We start from the raw sequence: 14,437 nt of genomic DNA, 5'->3' as shown, positions 1-14,437 counted from the left end.
CTGTCACCAGGTGGTTAGATCTGTTACTAGGTATGTGAGCCCAGGAGTCCACCCACTTCTCTTGTATGGACTCAGCTCAGGTGCCCAGGAAGATAGGCACCAAGTGTGTGCTGCAGGCTGTCACCTACAGTCCTAGACAGGCATGGGTGATTGAAGTAGGCACGGGCATCTGGTTGCAGCAGGGGGACACACCGTGAGCAAGGCAGGGGGCTGACGATCGCCTGATTGTCCAAGAGGAAGTCCTGTCCCTGTTCCCTAAAGCATGTAAGTGGGTGGGTTTTGTAGCCGGACTATAAGCACCCAATGCTGTCGGCTGTAAGGACTGGGGGGCACCTGTTATTCTTGGGCCTCCATCGCAGGTCGCTAGGTGCCGTGGGTGGAGCCACCAGTCCTCAGGCCCTTGATGTGGGTAGGTGAAGACCCTGCTTAATGGGCAGAGCAGTGCCAAATGTCACAAACCTGCCACTTCACAGATGAAACAGTTCAAGTTGGACTTCAGGTATATACCCTGTTGTACTATGGTAATGAGGGCCTATGCTGTTGAAATGGGCCCACACAAGTCTCTGCAGGGGGAAAGGCACACAAAGTCTGTGGATCCCTTATGCCGGTGCCTAGGCCAAGGAGCTGTACCTACCCTGGGTTCCTGGGAGTTGGCAGTTTATTTTTCCCGTTTGTTAATTTGTTCACTCTCCAAGGCCAGGAGAATGGGTCAGGGCGTGTGACAGATCCTATTTCCGGTCCAGGGGACTTGGCAATTGCTGAAGCTGGTCCGGGACCCAGTGCAGAGCGGAGAGGGGGCAGGTAAATGGGAGAGAAGTTTTTCCCAAGGGGGGTGTTTTTTGATCTGTCCGGTAGGTCAGACACACATACTTATGTTTTGCTAACTGAACACCGCTTTTCACTGGTTCTGGACAGCTGAGTATACTCTCTGGTGCTGGGTCTCTCCCGCTGCGGAAAACGCGCCTCCTGAACACAGCTGCTTGCCTGCCTCACCGCTCACCCATAAGCTGATCAGGCCTGAAGGGCTCAGGCTCTCGCCAGGTCAGGTCTAGCAACTCCTTCGCTGCTTCCAAACCATCTCTCCCTCCCCCTGCCACTCAGTCCAGTTCCTCAGCTTTGCCTTATATGTTCAGGGCTCTTAGATTGTCATATATAATTGAGTCACTTGTTTTTTCAGGTCTTTGTTGCAAGAGGGTTCACCGGAAGCGTCTGACTACTCCACCATCTTGGCCCTGCCTCCAACAGTGTGTATTATAATTAGCCATTTTGTGTGGGAAAAATACTTAAATTTATATATATATTTGTAAATTGAGAATATCTGACGGTAACTGTGCTTGAACTGGGAGAAGAAGGAAGACTTATTTTTCACCAAACCCTTTGGCATCGTTTGAATTCTAACTAGTTTTCATTATTATCTAGTAACAACGAAATACAAAATATTACTAATTACCTCGTATTTTGAGGAGACTGGATACTAGAAAGTAGTAACTGTGAGGATCTTTTGGAATTTTCTTTTTAATTAAAAAGGAGTTCTCTCACAGGATGAACACCATGGGTTAAGTTTTGAGTTTTCAAACCCACCCTGAGGGCAAAGAGGCCTCAGCAGAGGATCTGACACTTATGGGTGGATGATTCCAGCTTCTCAACTGCCACTGCAGCAATCTACAGCTTTCTAAAGGCATCTAGCACTTTCTACCTTGCATTATTATCTCTTCATCTTCCCAAGGCCTAAAACACCCTATGATTCTGGGGGAGGGTCCTTCTCAGGTTCATTTTTTAGATCCCCACGGCACCACCAAGCACACAGTAAATACAAGCAGTCCCCATCTTACGATGTGTTTGAGTTACGATGAACCACACTTATGACTTTTTTTTTTTTGTACATCTTATTGTTAGTAATATGTACTACATACGGTATTGTAGCGCATAATTTGCTAATGTTAACATTCTCGGATATTCACTAGCAGATGTTCAATTTTATCACTGACTGCTCAAAACACTGCTGTATAGATTTAATTTTCTAAACAAAATCAGGGGCTTCAGTTGCTTGAAAACATGGACCCAAATGCCGATTGCTTTGCTAACAGGCAGATTCGGGAAGCAGTGAGATATTTCCACAACAAAGTACATTAAAAAAAAAAAAAGAAAGAAAAGAAAAGGACCCCCGAGACAATAGCCCTGAGACACCCTTCTGACCTGGAACTGAAGCCACTCCCGGAGACCACCTTCACGCCAAACAACATACAAGACCGTAAGATAAACAGTAACACCCAGAGGAACGTGCTCCTTAGAACAATCAATTATACAACACCAAAAGAACAGTATTTGCCCAAAAACAAAGATGAGAAGGCAGAAAAGGATAGAAAATCAGGACGAAAGGAAATGGGAACCCAGGGTGGAAATGGGGAGAGTGCTGACACATTGTGGGGAACCAAACCAAGGCCATGAAACAATTTATGTACAAACTATGGAATGCAAATCTAACTTGCTCTTTCACCTACTGCACAATTTACAAAAAAAAAAAAGGAAGAAAAAGATCATAGGATCATACAGATAATTCTCACTACGTATTTTTTTTTTTTTAGAAACGCTATCCCCATTGCTAGGGATACTCAGATGCTCCAGAACCTTCCACAAGTGGAGTTATTACCAAAACTGACAAAACAGCAATGTCGTCCAACTCTTCTTCATTGTCGGAGTAAGTTTTTATGATTTGTGTATTTTTTATACGTATTAAAACATATCTATAAATTTATATGTTTCCAACCCCCAAAGACAAATAAAGACCGGATTTATAAATAAACTATAATAAAAGACAGTAACAATGAAAACTAAATACATACATATACATACGGTATTGACTTACATCAAAACCGACTTACGACGGAGTGGTCGGAAACGAACTTAAGTCAGGGTCTAACTGTACTGTTTAAGTCTGGTGAGAGAGATAAAAGAAGGAGGGGAAGGAAACCGAAGGCAAAACGCTGGAAGGGAAGAGGAAGCCCACCCGATGCCCTGCGGCCAGAGTCCTCCAGGAACGGGATGCACGCTCCCCGTTACACACAGACGAGTGCGGCGCGGCCGAGAATCCCTGCCGCAAAGAAGGCGGTCCGCACACCCGCCCGCCTCGTCCTCAGGTCCGGGTCATCCAAGTTGGGCCCACGCCAGCGCTACAGCGGAACTCTGCTGGCCCAGGGATGCCGGGCCCATGCTCAGCCCGGACGCGGTGGCGCAGCGGACCGGGATGTGGCAGGTGTTGGGGGTGATGGGGGGGGCGGAACCAGAGGCCGGCGGCCAATGAGCGGGCCCCGCCAAGAGGAGGCCCAATGGTAGCGGCGCGCAGGCACGCTGGGGGCGGGCGGTGCGCGCCCGACTTTTCCAGAAGGGTGCGGAGCTTGCTTTCCGGCCACGCTTAGCCGGCCTTGGGGATTCCTCGGGTTGGGTCTCATCTTCTTCATCTGCTGGGCCCGCCATGGCGGCCGTAAAGACCCTGAACCCCAAGGCCGAGGTGGCACGAGCCCAGGCGGCGCTGGCGGTCAATATCAGCGCGGCCCGTGGGCTGCAGGACGTGCTGAGGACCAACCTGGGGCCCAAGGGCACCATGAAGATGTGAGCTGGGGATGGCGGGAGGGTGGGCTTGGGGTTGCGCGCCTCGCACCGCAGCGGGACTGTGGGAGGAGGGCTCGAATCTGCCTCTCCGAGCTTCCGCGTGGCCCTCCTCCCAGCCCTGAACTGCTTCGAGCCCCCCTGCCTGGCCCTTTCCTCTTGTAGTCGGTGCCGTTGCCGCGGAGAACAAAGCTGCCCGCGTGCGCACACCTCGGGCCTCCAGCTATAGTGACGACTCGGCACACTTTCTCAGAGGGCGGGGGTGGGCACTGCACCATTCTAGTTGACCATGATGATCGATCCAGCCCCATGGCCCCGTCTTCCTGGAATCTAGGAAAAACCCAGTTTTTATGGGACGTTTACTTTGGTCTCCGTTGGAGGGAAAATCACACTGATTTCATTTCTTTCCATTGAACAGGCTTGTTTCTGGTGCTGGAGACATCAAGCTTACTAAAGATGGTAACGTGCTGCTTCATGAAATGGTGAGAGAGCGCTACGTCCAAAGTGGCTTGATTTTCTATAGTGCTTTTGAGTTGTAGGAAAATTTTTAATGTCCATTCTTAAGGTAGGAGAAAATTAATATCTGTTGTTAGGTCGTGAGTATCTCAAACAATGGAGGGAGCAGCAAAGGAGTGTAATCAATAACAACACTAACAGGACAATACAGTGCTTTGGATGAGCTGTGGAGCCCGACAGGCCTAAATTTGAATCCTTGCTCTTTTATCACTTGTGATCTCGGTTAAGAGATTGTAATTGTTAATTATAATAAAACCTGAAAAACTAAGAGTTGGTTGATGCAATCTGGTGGGGAAATGACCTGGAATATGAGATTTTTGAAATGAGTATTTAATCATTCCTGAGTTCCAAAATCTAACAGTTCAAATTCAGAAAGGAAATGACTTGCCTGTGATTTGTGTTAAGAATAAAATTTAGGTTGTTGATAGTAAACCATGCCATCAACATCCACGTGTTTATAAATATCTAAATTAAGGGCTAGCCGACCTAGAAGGTGCACTTTGTATAATTATTTTTTATCATACTTTAGATGAAGGTTTACAGAGCAAATTAGTTTCTCGTTAAACAATTGATACATGTATTGTTGTGACATTTTGTAGCCAACCCCATGACATGTCAACACTCTCCTCTCCTCGACCTTGGGTTCCCCGTTACAAGTTTTCCTGTCCCCTCACGTCTTCTCATCCTTGCCCCTGGGCTGGTATGCCCATTTAGTCTCATTTTGTTGTATGGGCCTGTCTAATCTTTGGCTAAAGGGTGAACCTCAGGAGTGACTTCAGTACTGAGCTAAAAGTGTGTCCGGGCGTTTCTTCAGTCTCCGTCAGACCAATAAATCTTGTCTTTTTTTGTGAGTTAGAAGCAGTTTATTTTTAATGGGCTAAACGGTGGCCTGTGCTGGCAGGAACCAGTTGGAGCCATAGTTTAAACATGAGGTCAGTCAGAAAAGTCCTACCTACATAGCAAGTATTATTACAGAGAACTTTTATAAAATTTGCAATTCTTTGATCAGAGGCTTATTTTTTTTTTATCGTCAAATACAATAAATACAGAGAAGCTTATAAAAACATTTACAGTTTAACGTATAATTTTAAAATGAACACGTAGTCACCACCTTAGCTAAGAAAACATTACCACCATCTCAGAAGCCCCTCCTTGTATCTCTCTTCATTCTCAAGAAATTACCAACCTACCAAAAAGTTGAAAAAATGTTACATTGAATACCCATGTGCCCTTTACTTAGATTTACTAAATACTATTACCATACCTAAGAAATTTAACATACAGTATTAGCTAATACACAGTGTTTGTTTTCACTGTTGTCCCTTTAAATGTCTTTTGTAGCTCTTTGTGATTGTTGTTTTCCCAGATTATACACAGAAAGGTCTGTTTATAATCTGACATGTGCCTCCTGTGCCTTACACAGTGAGAAGTATACAATGACACCTATGTAGTATTTTTGGCAAAAATATTTCACGTCAGCAAATTTAGATAATGAGATTGACTGGCTTAAATTCTTAGAAAATGTGTCTCCAAAGACATAACAGCCTGGGGAACTGTTCTAGATTAAAGGAGAAGGTGGTAATGAAAACCAGATGCTCCGCAGGAGCCTTGATTGAGTCCTTCGTAATTAAGACTTCGTGGGGTGATGTTGGCGACGTGGTGAATATCCTGTTCTTCCAAAACCTTTCCACACAGTGCTTTTGCATCTATTGATGGTGTTTGCTAAAAGGGCCTTTTAAGTTATTTGGTCAAGGTCTCATAATACCGGAGGCTGCTGATCTGTCATTTCAGAAGGCACTTAGCTTATTCTTGAAAGAGCCTGAGACTTGGGCCTGGATTTGAAATTGTTATTTATTACTGTTTTTTGTTAGCTGTGTCATTTACCCTGAAGAGTACATCTTCACTGACCCTCTTGTTTTCTCGTCTGTAAAGTGAAGATAATCTGAGATGTAAACAGATTTATACATAAAAATGTTTTGATCATAATTGTTAAGCAGTAATATTTAATGATAACTTTTTAATCAAATATGTGGTCAAACACTGACAATTTGTTCAGGTAAATAGCACTTTTTGTTTGAGGTGTATTTTGATTGCTTTATTTTAAGTCATTTAAGTGTTTTTTTTTTCTTTTTCTACTTTCAGCAAATTCAACACCCAACAGCCTCCTTAATAGCAAAAGTAGCAACAGCTCAGGATGACATAACTGGTGATGGTACTACTTCCAACGTCCTGATCATCGGAGAGTTGCTGAAACAGGCGGACCTCTACATTTCTGAAGTACACGTGGCTCTTATGTTTTGGGCTTTTCACGTGTATAGGAAATACCTGAGTTTTATTTATAGCAGTTGATGTGTTAATAGTAGCTGTGGCCGTGTATAGAATGTAAAGAGCAGGGGTCTTAAATCTGGGAACTTGGGTCTTCATCCTGCTCTGACATAAATTTGTGACCCTGGAAAAGTTATGAGACCTTCCTGGGCATGAAAAAACATTTTTTTTTGAAGTTGGATTGCATGCATAATTTATATCCATCTTTATAATATAGACATTAATAATTGGTATGTAGAAATGGAATATTCAAGGTTAAGTATAAGGAAAAAGGCTAATCAAATTTTAAACTTAAATCCGAATCCCGCAGCTTTTTTAACCCTTAATAATTTCAGGAATAAAACAAATCTCAGTGAGTACTAATCCAGTGTCAGAGAGTTTCCTGGGAAGAGAAGGAAACCAGACTCTTAGCTTCCTTTTTTATTTTTATTAGTAAATTATGAGTTAATTTCAGATTACCTATAGAAAAGATACACGGTTCCCATCTTTTGACTGCAAGTTGTTAGTACACGGTTTTGGGTTTGGATTTTATCCCTGGTGGTTTGCACAGTGAACACCCAAGTGTGCTTTCTAGTTCCCTTGGCTTTGACTCTGTGCTAGAGCAATGTCTGTTCTTTACCTCTGCATTGAAAGGAGTATTTGTCCTTTTAAATGTATTCAAAAGGTCAGCACATTTTAATTGTACTAAAGGATGTGACTGATCCAGAATGTCTCTTCAAAAATTATTTGAACTTTATCATGAACTGTAGTTGGCGTCTAACTGAATAACACCACTGTTAGGGAGTGGTTTTGTAATTGTCTGTCTGTTACAGGGTCTGCATCCCAGAATAATAACTGAAGGATTTGAAGCTGCAAAGGAAAAGGCACTTCAAATTTTGGAACAAATCAAAGTAAGCAAAGAGATGGACAGACAAACACTTATAGATGTGGCCAGAACATCTCTGCATACTAAAGTTCATGCTGAACTTGCTGACGTCTTAACAGAGGTATGTGTTAAATTTAGAATACAGTTGTATTGAAAACCCCTGTTAACAGAAACATCAGTGCACTTAGCAATTCATCTGCAGGGTGCTATCTGAAGTCTTCATAGCATCATAGGTGTGAAATAAATAGGTTCAGTTTTTTTGGTTTGGAGATCCTTGTATAAAAATAAAGATTTTTGTGGCAGTGATACCTGATCTATGTCTCTGAAAAATGAAGTGAGAAAAATCAAATAATAGTATGCCTGACCAGGTTATAAAAGTAATTGGAGCATTCATTAAAAAGTATAAAATGGAGATTGTATTATTAAAGTATTTTCTGTTACTAATATTTTTAATAAACTAGCAGGAGGGATGTGAGCGATTTTTTAGGTAATTACAAGTTACAGGATTTCAGAAATGTAAATGATTTCAGCCGTTTATAGATAACATTGTTAGCACGTAGACAAAGGCTTGTATCAATTTAAAGATGTTAAAGTCAAATTGTCTACTTTAAACTTCTGAATCAAATTTATTTGATGGTGATAATTCTATTGTAGGCTGTAGTTGACTCCATTTTGGCCATTAAAAAACAAGATGAACCTATTGACCTTTTCATGGTTGAAATCATGGAGATGAAACATAAATCTGAAACTGATACAAGGTAGGTGGTAGAATGCTATGAAGTACCAATAAGGTGTTTAGAAATTTGCACATATTTCATATAATACGTATTTTTTCGCTGATTTATTTATCTTCAGATTGTATATTGCCTAGGTGAATACTATATTTTAGTAAGATTTCCTCTTGAAATGAGGTTAATGATAGGCCGTGTTTATGGTTGGAATGATCATTCTGGAATGATCATTCAGTCATTGGGCATTCATTCAACTGCTTGGGTACAAAGTATAATGGGAGACAGTTAGCAATTAAAACTGAAAATTTTTTTTGAAAGGCTTAGTTTGAACACAGTTTTTGAAAAGGCATACAAGTTGATAGCATACCAGTGATATATGTGATAGCATACCAGTTGAGACAGTTTTTCTGTACAGGAGAAGGTGGTTACTTTTATTTGCTTGGCTTGCTTGGTTTTTTGGTCATGTTCTGGAGTATTGGTTTTTCACATTGTGAACATTTGCAGATTTCTCTGTTGAACTTGCCCAAGTTTTGTTCAGGTAATTGAAGAAATGAAACTGATTATATAAAAATTAGTATAATATAGTCTTAGTTCAGTGTACTGTTCTCGTTTATGTTACACCCCATTTGGAAATCAATAACAATGCAGTTTTTTAAACGTGTTTTTAACAGCTTAATTAGAGGGCTTGTTTTGGACCATGGGGCACGGCATCCTGATATGAAGAAAAGAGTAGAAGACGCATACATCCTCACATGCAATGTGTCATTAGAATATGAAAAAACGTGAGTGTATAACCTCTTAAAAATGGACCAGGGAGGTGAAGGAGCTTGGTATGGTGTCCAAGACACTTCTCTGAGAGTTAGTTTTCCCCAGCATCAGCACAGTAATGCCTCACTTGGGTTTGAGAGGATAGTAGGAAATAACCCCTGGCAATGTGCCGGGGCAGGACTGGAACTCAGTGACTGTTCGCGAACTCTTGAGACGAGCCTACTTTCTGAGGCTGCTGACTTACAGTCTACTCAAAAAAATTGTTAATACGTTTCCCCCATTCTTTCACTTCAATTTTTAAAACGTCTTATTATAATTATATATATATAACAAAAACTGCCATTTTAACCATTTTTAATGGTATAGTTCAGTGACATTAATTATGCTCACCATGTCATGCAACCATCACCACTATCCATTTCCAAAACTTTTTCATCACCCCAAACGAAACTCGGTGCCCCTTGAGCGCTGACCTCCCCCCCAGTAACCACTTACCTCCTTTTATCTCTATTTTTGCCTGTTTTATCTATTCTATGTAAGTGGGATCATGTAGTATTTGTTCGTTTGAGTCTGACTGACTTCAGTGGGCATGATGTTTTCAAGGTTCATCCGTGTATCAGATCTTCATTTCTGTTTATGGTGTTTTTTGTTTTTTTTTTAAATAGAGAAGTGAACTCTGGCTTCTTTTACAAGAGTGCAGAAGAGAGAGAGAAACTTGTAAAAGCTGAAAGAAAATTCATTGAAGATAGAGTTAACAAAATAATAGAACTGAAAAAGAAAGTCTGTGGTGATTCAAATAAAGGATTTGTCGTTATTAATCAAAAGGTGAGTGAAAATGAAAATTGGTTTCATAAACTAAATAGATTGTAGCATCCTTTTTTTTTTTTTATATTAAGGTTAAAGGTATTGAAACTAATTTTGTTTTTGTTACAGGGAATTGACCCTTTCTCCTTAGATGCCCTTGCAAAAGAAGGCATAGTAGCTCTGCGCAGAGCTAAACGAAGAAATATGGAGAGGTACGCTTAGCAGATTATCTGAGGAATAAGAATGTTACTTATTTTGTCAGTTAACTGATATTATTCCTTTTTTCCTTTCTACTTGTTTTATTTTTAAATCATGACACAATCTGTACATATTTATCTTGGGAGACTAACCTCAAGGAGTTTCAAAGAAATACTTTATCCCAAAGAGCTCACCACTATGAAGAGTTGTAGTCCACCTTCATGATGACATTAGTTCTTTTAGACTTGCTGGAGGGTAGCAGGAACACCTCCATTCAGGGCTGGACCCAGGGTGACTTTTAAAGAGATCATACTTGCTTTCCTCAAAAAATAAAAATGCGTGAAACTAAGCATCCTTGTATGCAACGCCCTTTGGGTTTCACATCAGAGGAGTATTTGCTGACTTGGGGAGGGTGGTTTAAATGCAGAGGTTACAAGAACAGGCCAGGTTTCAGCTGGTTGAGAGGGAGTGGTTCCTTGCATTGGAGTGGTGAGTGTGGAACTTTTTAGAATAGAATTTTAGTATGTAATTCCAAAAGGTTGCTTTCTAAAAAATGTTCTTTTTGAATGTAGCTGATGATACTGCTTATGTGTCTCCCTTAAAACCTTAAAATTTCAGGCTAACACTTGCCTGTGGCGGGGTGGCTCTAAACTCTTTAGATGACCTAAATCCTGACTGTTTGGGATATGCAGGACTCGTCTATGAGTACACGCTGGTAAGTGTGTTTTCTTCCTGAAGATTCATGAATTTCTTTGTGGTAAAATTCAAGCTCGGGATTGGATCTTTGCTTTATGTTTATGTGTAGTAATGATAAGCCGTTGGCAGGAAAATCACATTTCTTTTATATGTGACTTTTTAAGAGATTTGGTTTAATGTGATCAGTGTTATTCCATTAATACTCTGCTTAACCATTTTCTCCATAAGCTCCCACCCTGTTCATTTTTCGCAACTAAATCCTGTTTTGGAAATAACATCTCTACTACACACAGGGAGAAGAGAAGTTCACCTTCATTGAGAAATGCAATAACCCTCGGTCTGTCACACTGTTGATCAAAGGACCAAATAAGCACACACTCACTCAAATCAAAGATGCGATAAGAGATGGCTTGAGGGCTGTCAAAAATGCTATTGATGATGGTAAGATTCTCACTGTGTTCTGATTTTAAAGGCTCTTAAATGTAATGCATGGAAAAATCCAGCACCCTTTGAAAATTGTATCTTTTCTGCTATCTAAAGGCATGGCTGAATACTGTGTTCATTTTATCAATAATTTACACAGCCAGACACCATGCAAAAGAATTGTCTTCCCTTTAAAATGTTTGACGTATGCTGAATTTTTTTCATGGCATATCATTATTAAAGGTGAATACAAATAAGTATAATAGCAATAGATTTTAAGAGCTGCTCGGTGTTAATTAAATTTAACCTATTTGATATGCTGGTTGCTTATATTATGGCTTCCAAATGTAGTGTTTAAATTGCTGTGGTCATCATGAACACTCAATAAGTTAATGATTTTCAAGTGTGTGTTTTAATTTATACATACCCTTTATTTTTTTCCTTATAATTGATTCTACAGTTTTATTTTCTTCGTAGCTTAACATTTTTCTTCTCCCTGTCAACAGGCTGTGTGGTTCCAGGTGCTGGTGCAGTGGAAGTGGCAATAGCAGCAGCTCTGATGAAATACAAGCCCAGTGTCAAGGGCAGGGCCCAGCTTGGAGTCCAAGCATTCGCTGATGCGTTACTCATTATTCCCAAGGTGTGAATATTTAACAGTCAATTTTCTAAACTATAGTATGGTGTGGATTTTGGATAAGTATTGTTGGTTTTCTCCCTGACAATAGAACAGAAATCCCTAACCATCCAAATGTATTTGGTTCTTCTGGAAGGGCAACTTTGATATGTGAAGGAAGTTTTCAAGTGGCAAGAGATAACTATTCTAAGAGGGCTTGCAGGATATGGGGTTGTACTCATATACAAGCTTGTTTTTTGTTTTTATTTGTTTTAGTTATACTACAATGGGTATCATTTTCATTGTATGCTTCTTTGGGGGTATAGCTTATGACGTGTATTGCTACATTTAGAGTGGGTTAGGGAGTTGGTCAGTATTATGTAAGTCTTGTTATTCTCTGAAGTGAACATAAATAGTACTGTTTTCACTCCATTAATTGGAAGCGTTGTTGATTTATTTGTAGACTTGGTCCTGTCTGCAATTCTTAGGTCATGTCTTTTGAAGAATTAAATTTGTTTACTTTAGGTTCTTGCTCAGAACTCTGGTTTTGACCTTCAGGAAACACTAGTAAAAGTTCAAGCTGAACATTCAGAATCTGGTGAACTTGTGGGTGTAGACTTGAACACAGGTAAGATAATCCAATATTTGTAAGGGAAGAACTAGATAATACAGGTGAGGTATACCCAGGAACAATCAAGAATGGGGACATAAGAATCTTAGAGAGTGGCTTTGCAGTTTGACACCAGTACTATCAGGGAACTCTGGGTTCTAAATTGGAATAAAATACGATATATAGAAATGGGATGACTAGATGTTATAATTGAGAGTAGACATTTGAGTAATTTCAAAGAATACAAATTTGTTGGGGGTATTGCTGGGTGGTGGTAGGTGGTTTAGGGTGGTACTTACTGAAGGGTTTTCACATCAGGCTTGCCTTTTTTTTTCCCCCTCCTTATTCCATTTTTTAATCAGGGACTTTGATGATAAAGTACATTAGGTGATCATGGGTGGAAAAGTCTGAGAATAGCAAATAACGTTAATGTAAAGGATGAGATCAAATCTGATGAAATGTAGCCAGATCAGATCTAAAGCCCTAGTCTTTGGCTCACGTAACAAAAATGATACAAATGTACGAAGTGGAGGCAACGTAACTGAGGACGATCAAACCTTTGGCAGCCTAGAGAGCTTCTTTATCACGTGAAGTTTTCCAGGTAGCGGTCAGCCAGTCATCAAAGATATTATGGACAGGAGTCATGGTTTGGAGTAGATAATGGGACTGGTAGGAATTACGGGATTCACAGTTAATAATAGAGTAGATGAGTAATTGGTAGTGAGCAAAACATTATGATCTTCACATGCTGTATGTGGTTTTAAGAAGACTGGATTACTTTTCAGGTGAGCCAATGGTAGCAGCAGAAGCAGGCATATGGGATAACTATTGTGTAAAGAAACAGCTTCTTCATTCCTGGTAAGTATGGGAAGGCCAAAACTATAATAACTTTTAGGTTATGTCCTGTTTTAATCGTCCCCTCCCCCCTTATAAAAATGTAAAAGTATAAAAATTAAACTAGCCCTCTGTATGGAGGGGGAAAGGGAAGTTAAATTGGATGTAATGGCATGCAGTTTAGTTGGAAATGGGAAGTTGAGTTGAATTGGAGTTTGTATCTCAAATCTGAACCATCTGATTTTCCCATCTTTTCAGCACTGTGATTGCTACCAACATTCTCCTTGTTGATGAGATCATGCGAGCTGGAATGTCTTCTCTAAAAGGTTGAATTGAAGCTTCCGTTTTATCATCTGAATCATGAAGACTCTACAGAGTGATCCTAAGGATATGGCTATGGGATTTTTGCCCAAGCTTCAAATAATTCTCAAAGGAATTTTCTTTTCCCATATTAAAACAGGAGATCATTGTCACCTATTCAAATTCCAAGTTCTGAAATTATAATTACAGTATTTTTTAAATGCACTGAAGTGTGTACACAGAAAGCAAGTCCTTTTTACCCAGTGAATGGGTGGTTTTGCTTTAGTTGCAGTGGCATAAAATTACATGTTAGATAAGGGTATGTTACCTACTTTGTTAATAAATACTCCTTCAAAAACAAATTTTAACAGCTTAATAATTTATTAACCAAAAAAACCTGTTACCATCTGTCAAGATGATTCTGACTCAGCAACCCTGTAGGACTGAGTAGAACTGCCTCATAGGTTTCCAAGCCTGTGAATCTTAAACGGAAGCAGACTGCCACATTCTTTCTCAGAGCAGCTGTTGGTAGACTTAAACGTTAATTTATCCAACAGCTCTGTACTGAGCACTTGAAGTTTTAAATGTAAACACCTAAGTAACAAGTTTTTGAAAGCATCTATTTCCTTAGTGTAAATTCCTATGAGTACAATATTGGCTCCATTGGACTTTTCATGCCTTTGAAATAGCTTTGTTAAAATGCCCCCCCACCCCCACCCCAGAAAGTTATGTTTATACTCTAGTAGGTGGAAAGATGGGTGAACTGGAAGCCTGGGCGGGAAAGCTACAAGTATAAAAGGGAAAAATCGAGATCAAGGCAACAGAGGTAAAAAGCTGGCTCAAGGCATGGTGACCAGGGAAGCTAGGGTTAGTGGAGATTAAGGTTGACCATATTTTCACGCCTCTACCTTTGCTTACGCTGAAATGTACATTCCAAAGCTTCAGTATCGACTTTTTCTCACCCAAATAACTTGTATCTCCTGTTTCCACGAAATTGTTCTTACGTAGTTGCTGTGTTTCTGCATTTCTTGAAGGTGTACGCGTGTGTTAACATAGCTCTGTATTTTAAGGGCTTAGCAGTTGCTGCCTGTGCAATAAACATTAAGTAGAAACCTTTCCTGTGGTCTTGCAGTGGTATGATGCCGACT

At 40.3% G+C, this 14,437-nt stretch overlaps 1 protein-coding gene and 2 non-coding genes across 3 annotated transcripts; all 3 read left to right on the top strand.

The window, feature by feature from the left end:
- The first annotated feature begins 3,306 nt into the window (after positions 1–3,306).
- On the top strand, positions 3,307–14,352 carry CCT6A (chaperonin containing TCP1 subunit 6A). Its single transcript, XM_004380790.2, has 14 exons — positions 3,307–3,609; positions 4,025–4,088; positions 6,265–6,399; positions 7,260–7,433; positions 7,967–8,070; positions 8,715–8,825; positions 9,477–9,636; positions 9,745–9,827; positions 10,432–10,528; positions 10,803–10,950; positions 11,439–11,572; positions 12,071–12,173; positions 12,941–13,013; positions 13,248–14,352. Exons 1-14 carry the CDS (start codon positions 3,473–3,475, stop codon positions 13,318–13,320), a joined length of 1,596 nt encoding a protein of 531 aa, XP_004380847.1. The 5' UTR covers positions 3,307–3,472; the 3' UTR covers positions 13,321–14,352.
- On the top strand, positions 6,990–7,123 carry LOC111821335 (small nucleolar RNA SNORA22). The gene has a single exon (XR_002824772.1). It is a non-coding gene; the product is annotated as a small nucleolar RNA SNORA22 (small nucleolar RNA).
- LOC111821333 (small nucleolar RNA SNORA15) lies at positions 11,050–11,187 on the top strand. The gene has a single exon (XR_002824770.1). It is a non-coding gene; the product is annotated as a small nucleolar RNA SNORA15 (small nucleolar RNA).
- Positions 14,353–14,437: the final 85 nt, after the last annotated feature.

Source organism: Trichechus manatus, unplaced genomic scaffold (assembly GCF_000243295.1).
Source record: "Trichechus manatus latirostris isolate Lorelei unplaced genomic scaffold, TriManLat1.0 scaffold00077, whole genome shotgun sequence".
In the NCBI taxonomy this organism is placed as follows: domain Eukaryota; kingdom Metazoa; phylum Chordata; class Mammalia; order Sirenia; family Trichechidae; genus Trichechus; species Trichechus manatus.
The sequence above is the reverse complement of the archived record's forward strand: the minus strand, read 5'-3'. Positions and strand labels throughout refer to the sequence as shown.

Coding starts and splice junctions, on each gene's coding strand:
- CCT6A (XM_004380790.2), top strand. CDS start 3,473: ATGGCGGCCGTAAAGACCCTGAACCCCAAGGCCGAGGTGGCACGAGCC. Junction 6,400..7,259: donor CGGACCTCTACATTTCTGAA/GTACACGTGGCT, acceptor TGTCTGTTACAG/GGTCTGCATCCCAGAATAAT. Junction 10,529..10,802: donor TCGTCTATGAGTACACGCTG/GTAAGTGTGTTT, acceptor TACTACACACAG/GGAGAAGAGAAGTTCACCTT.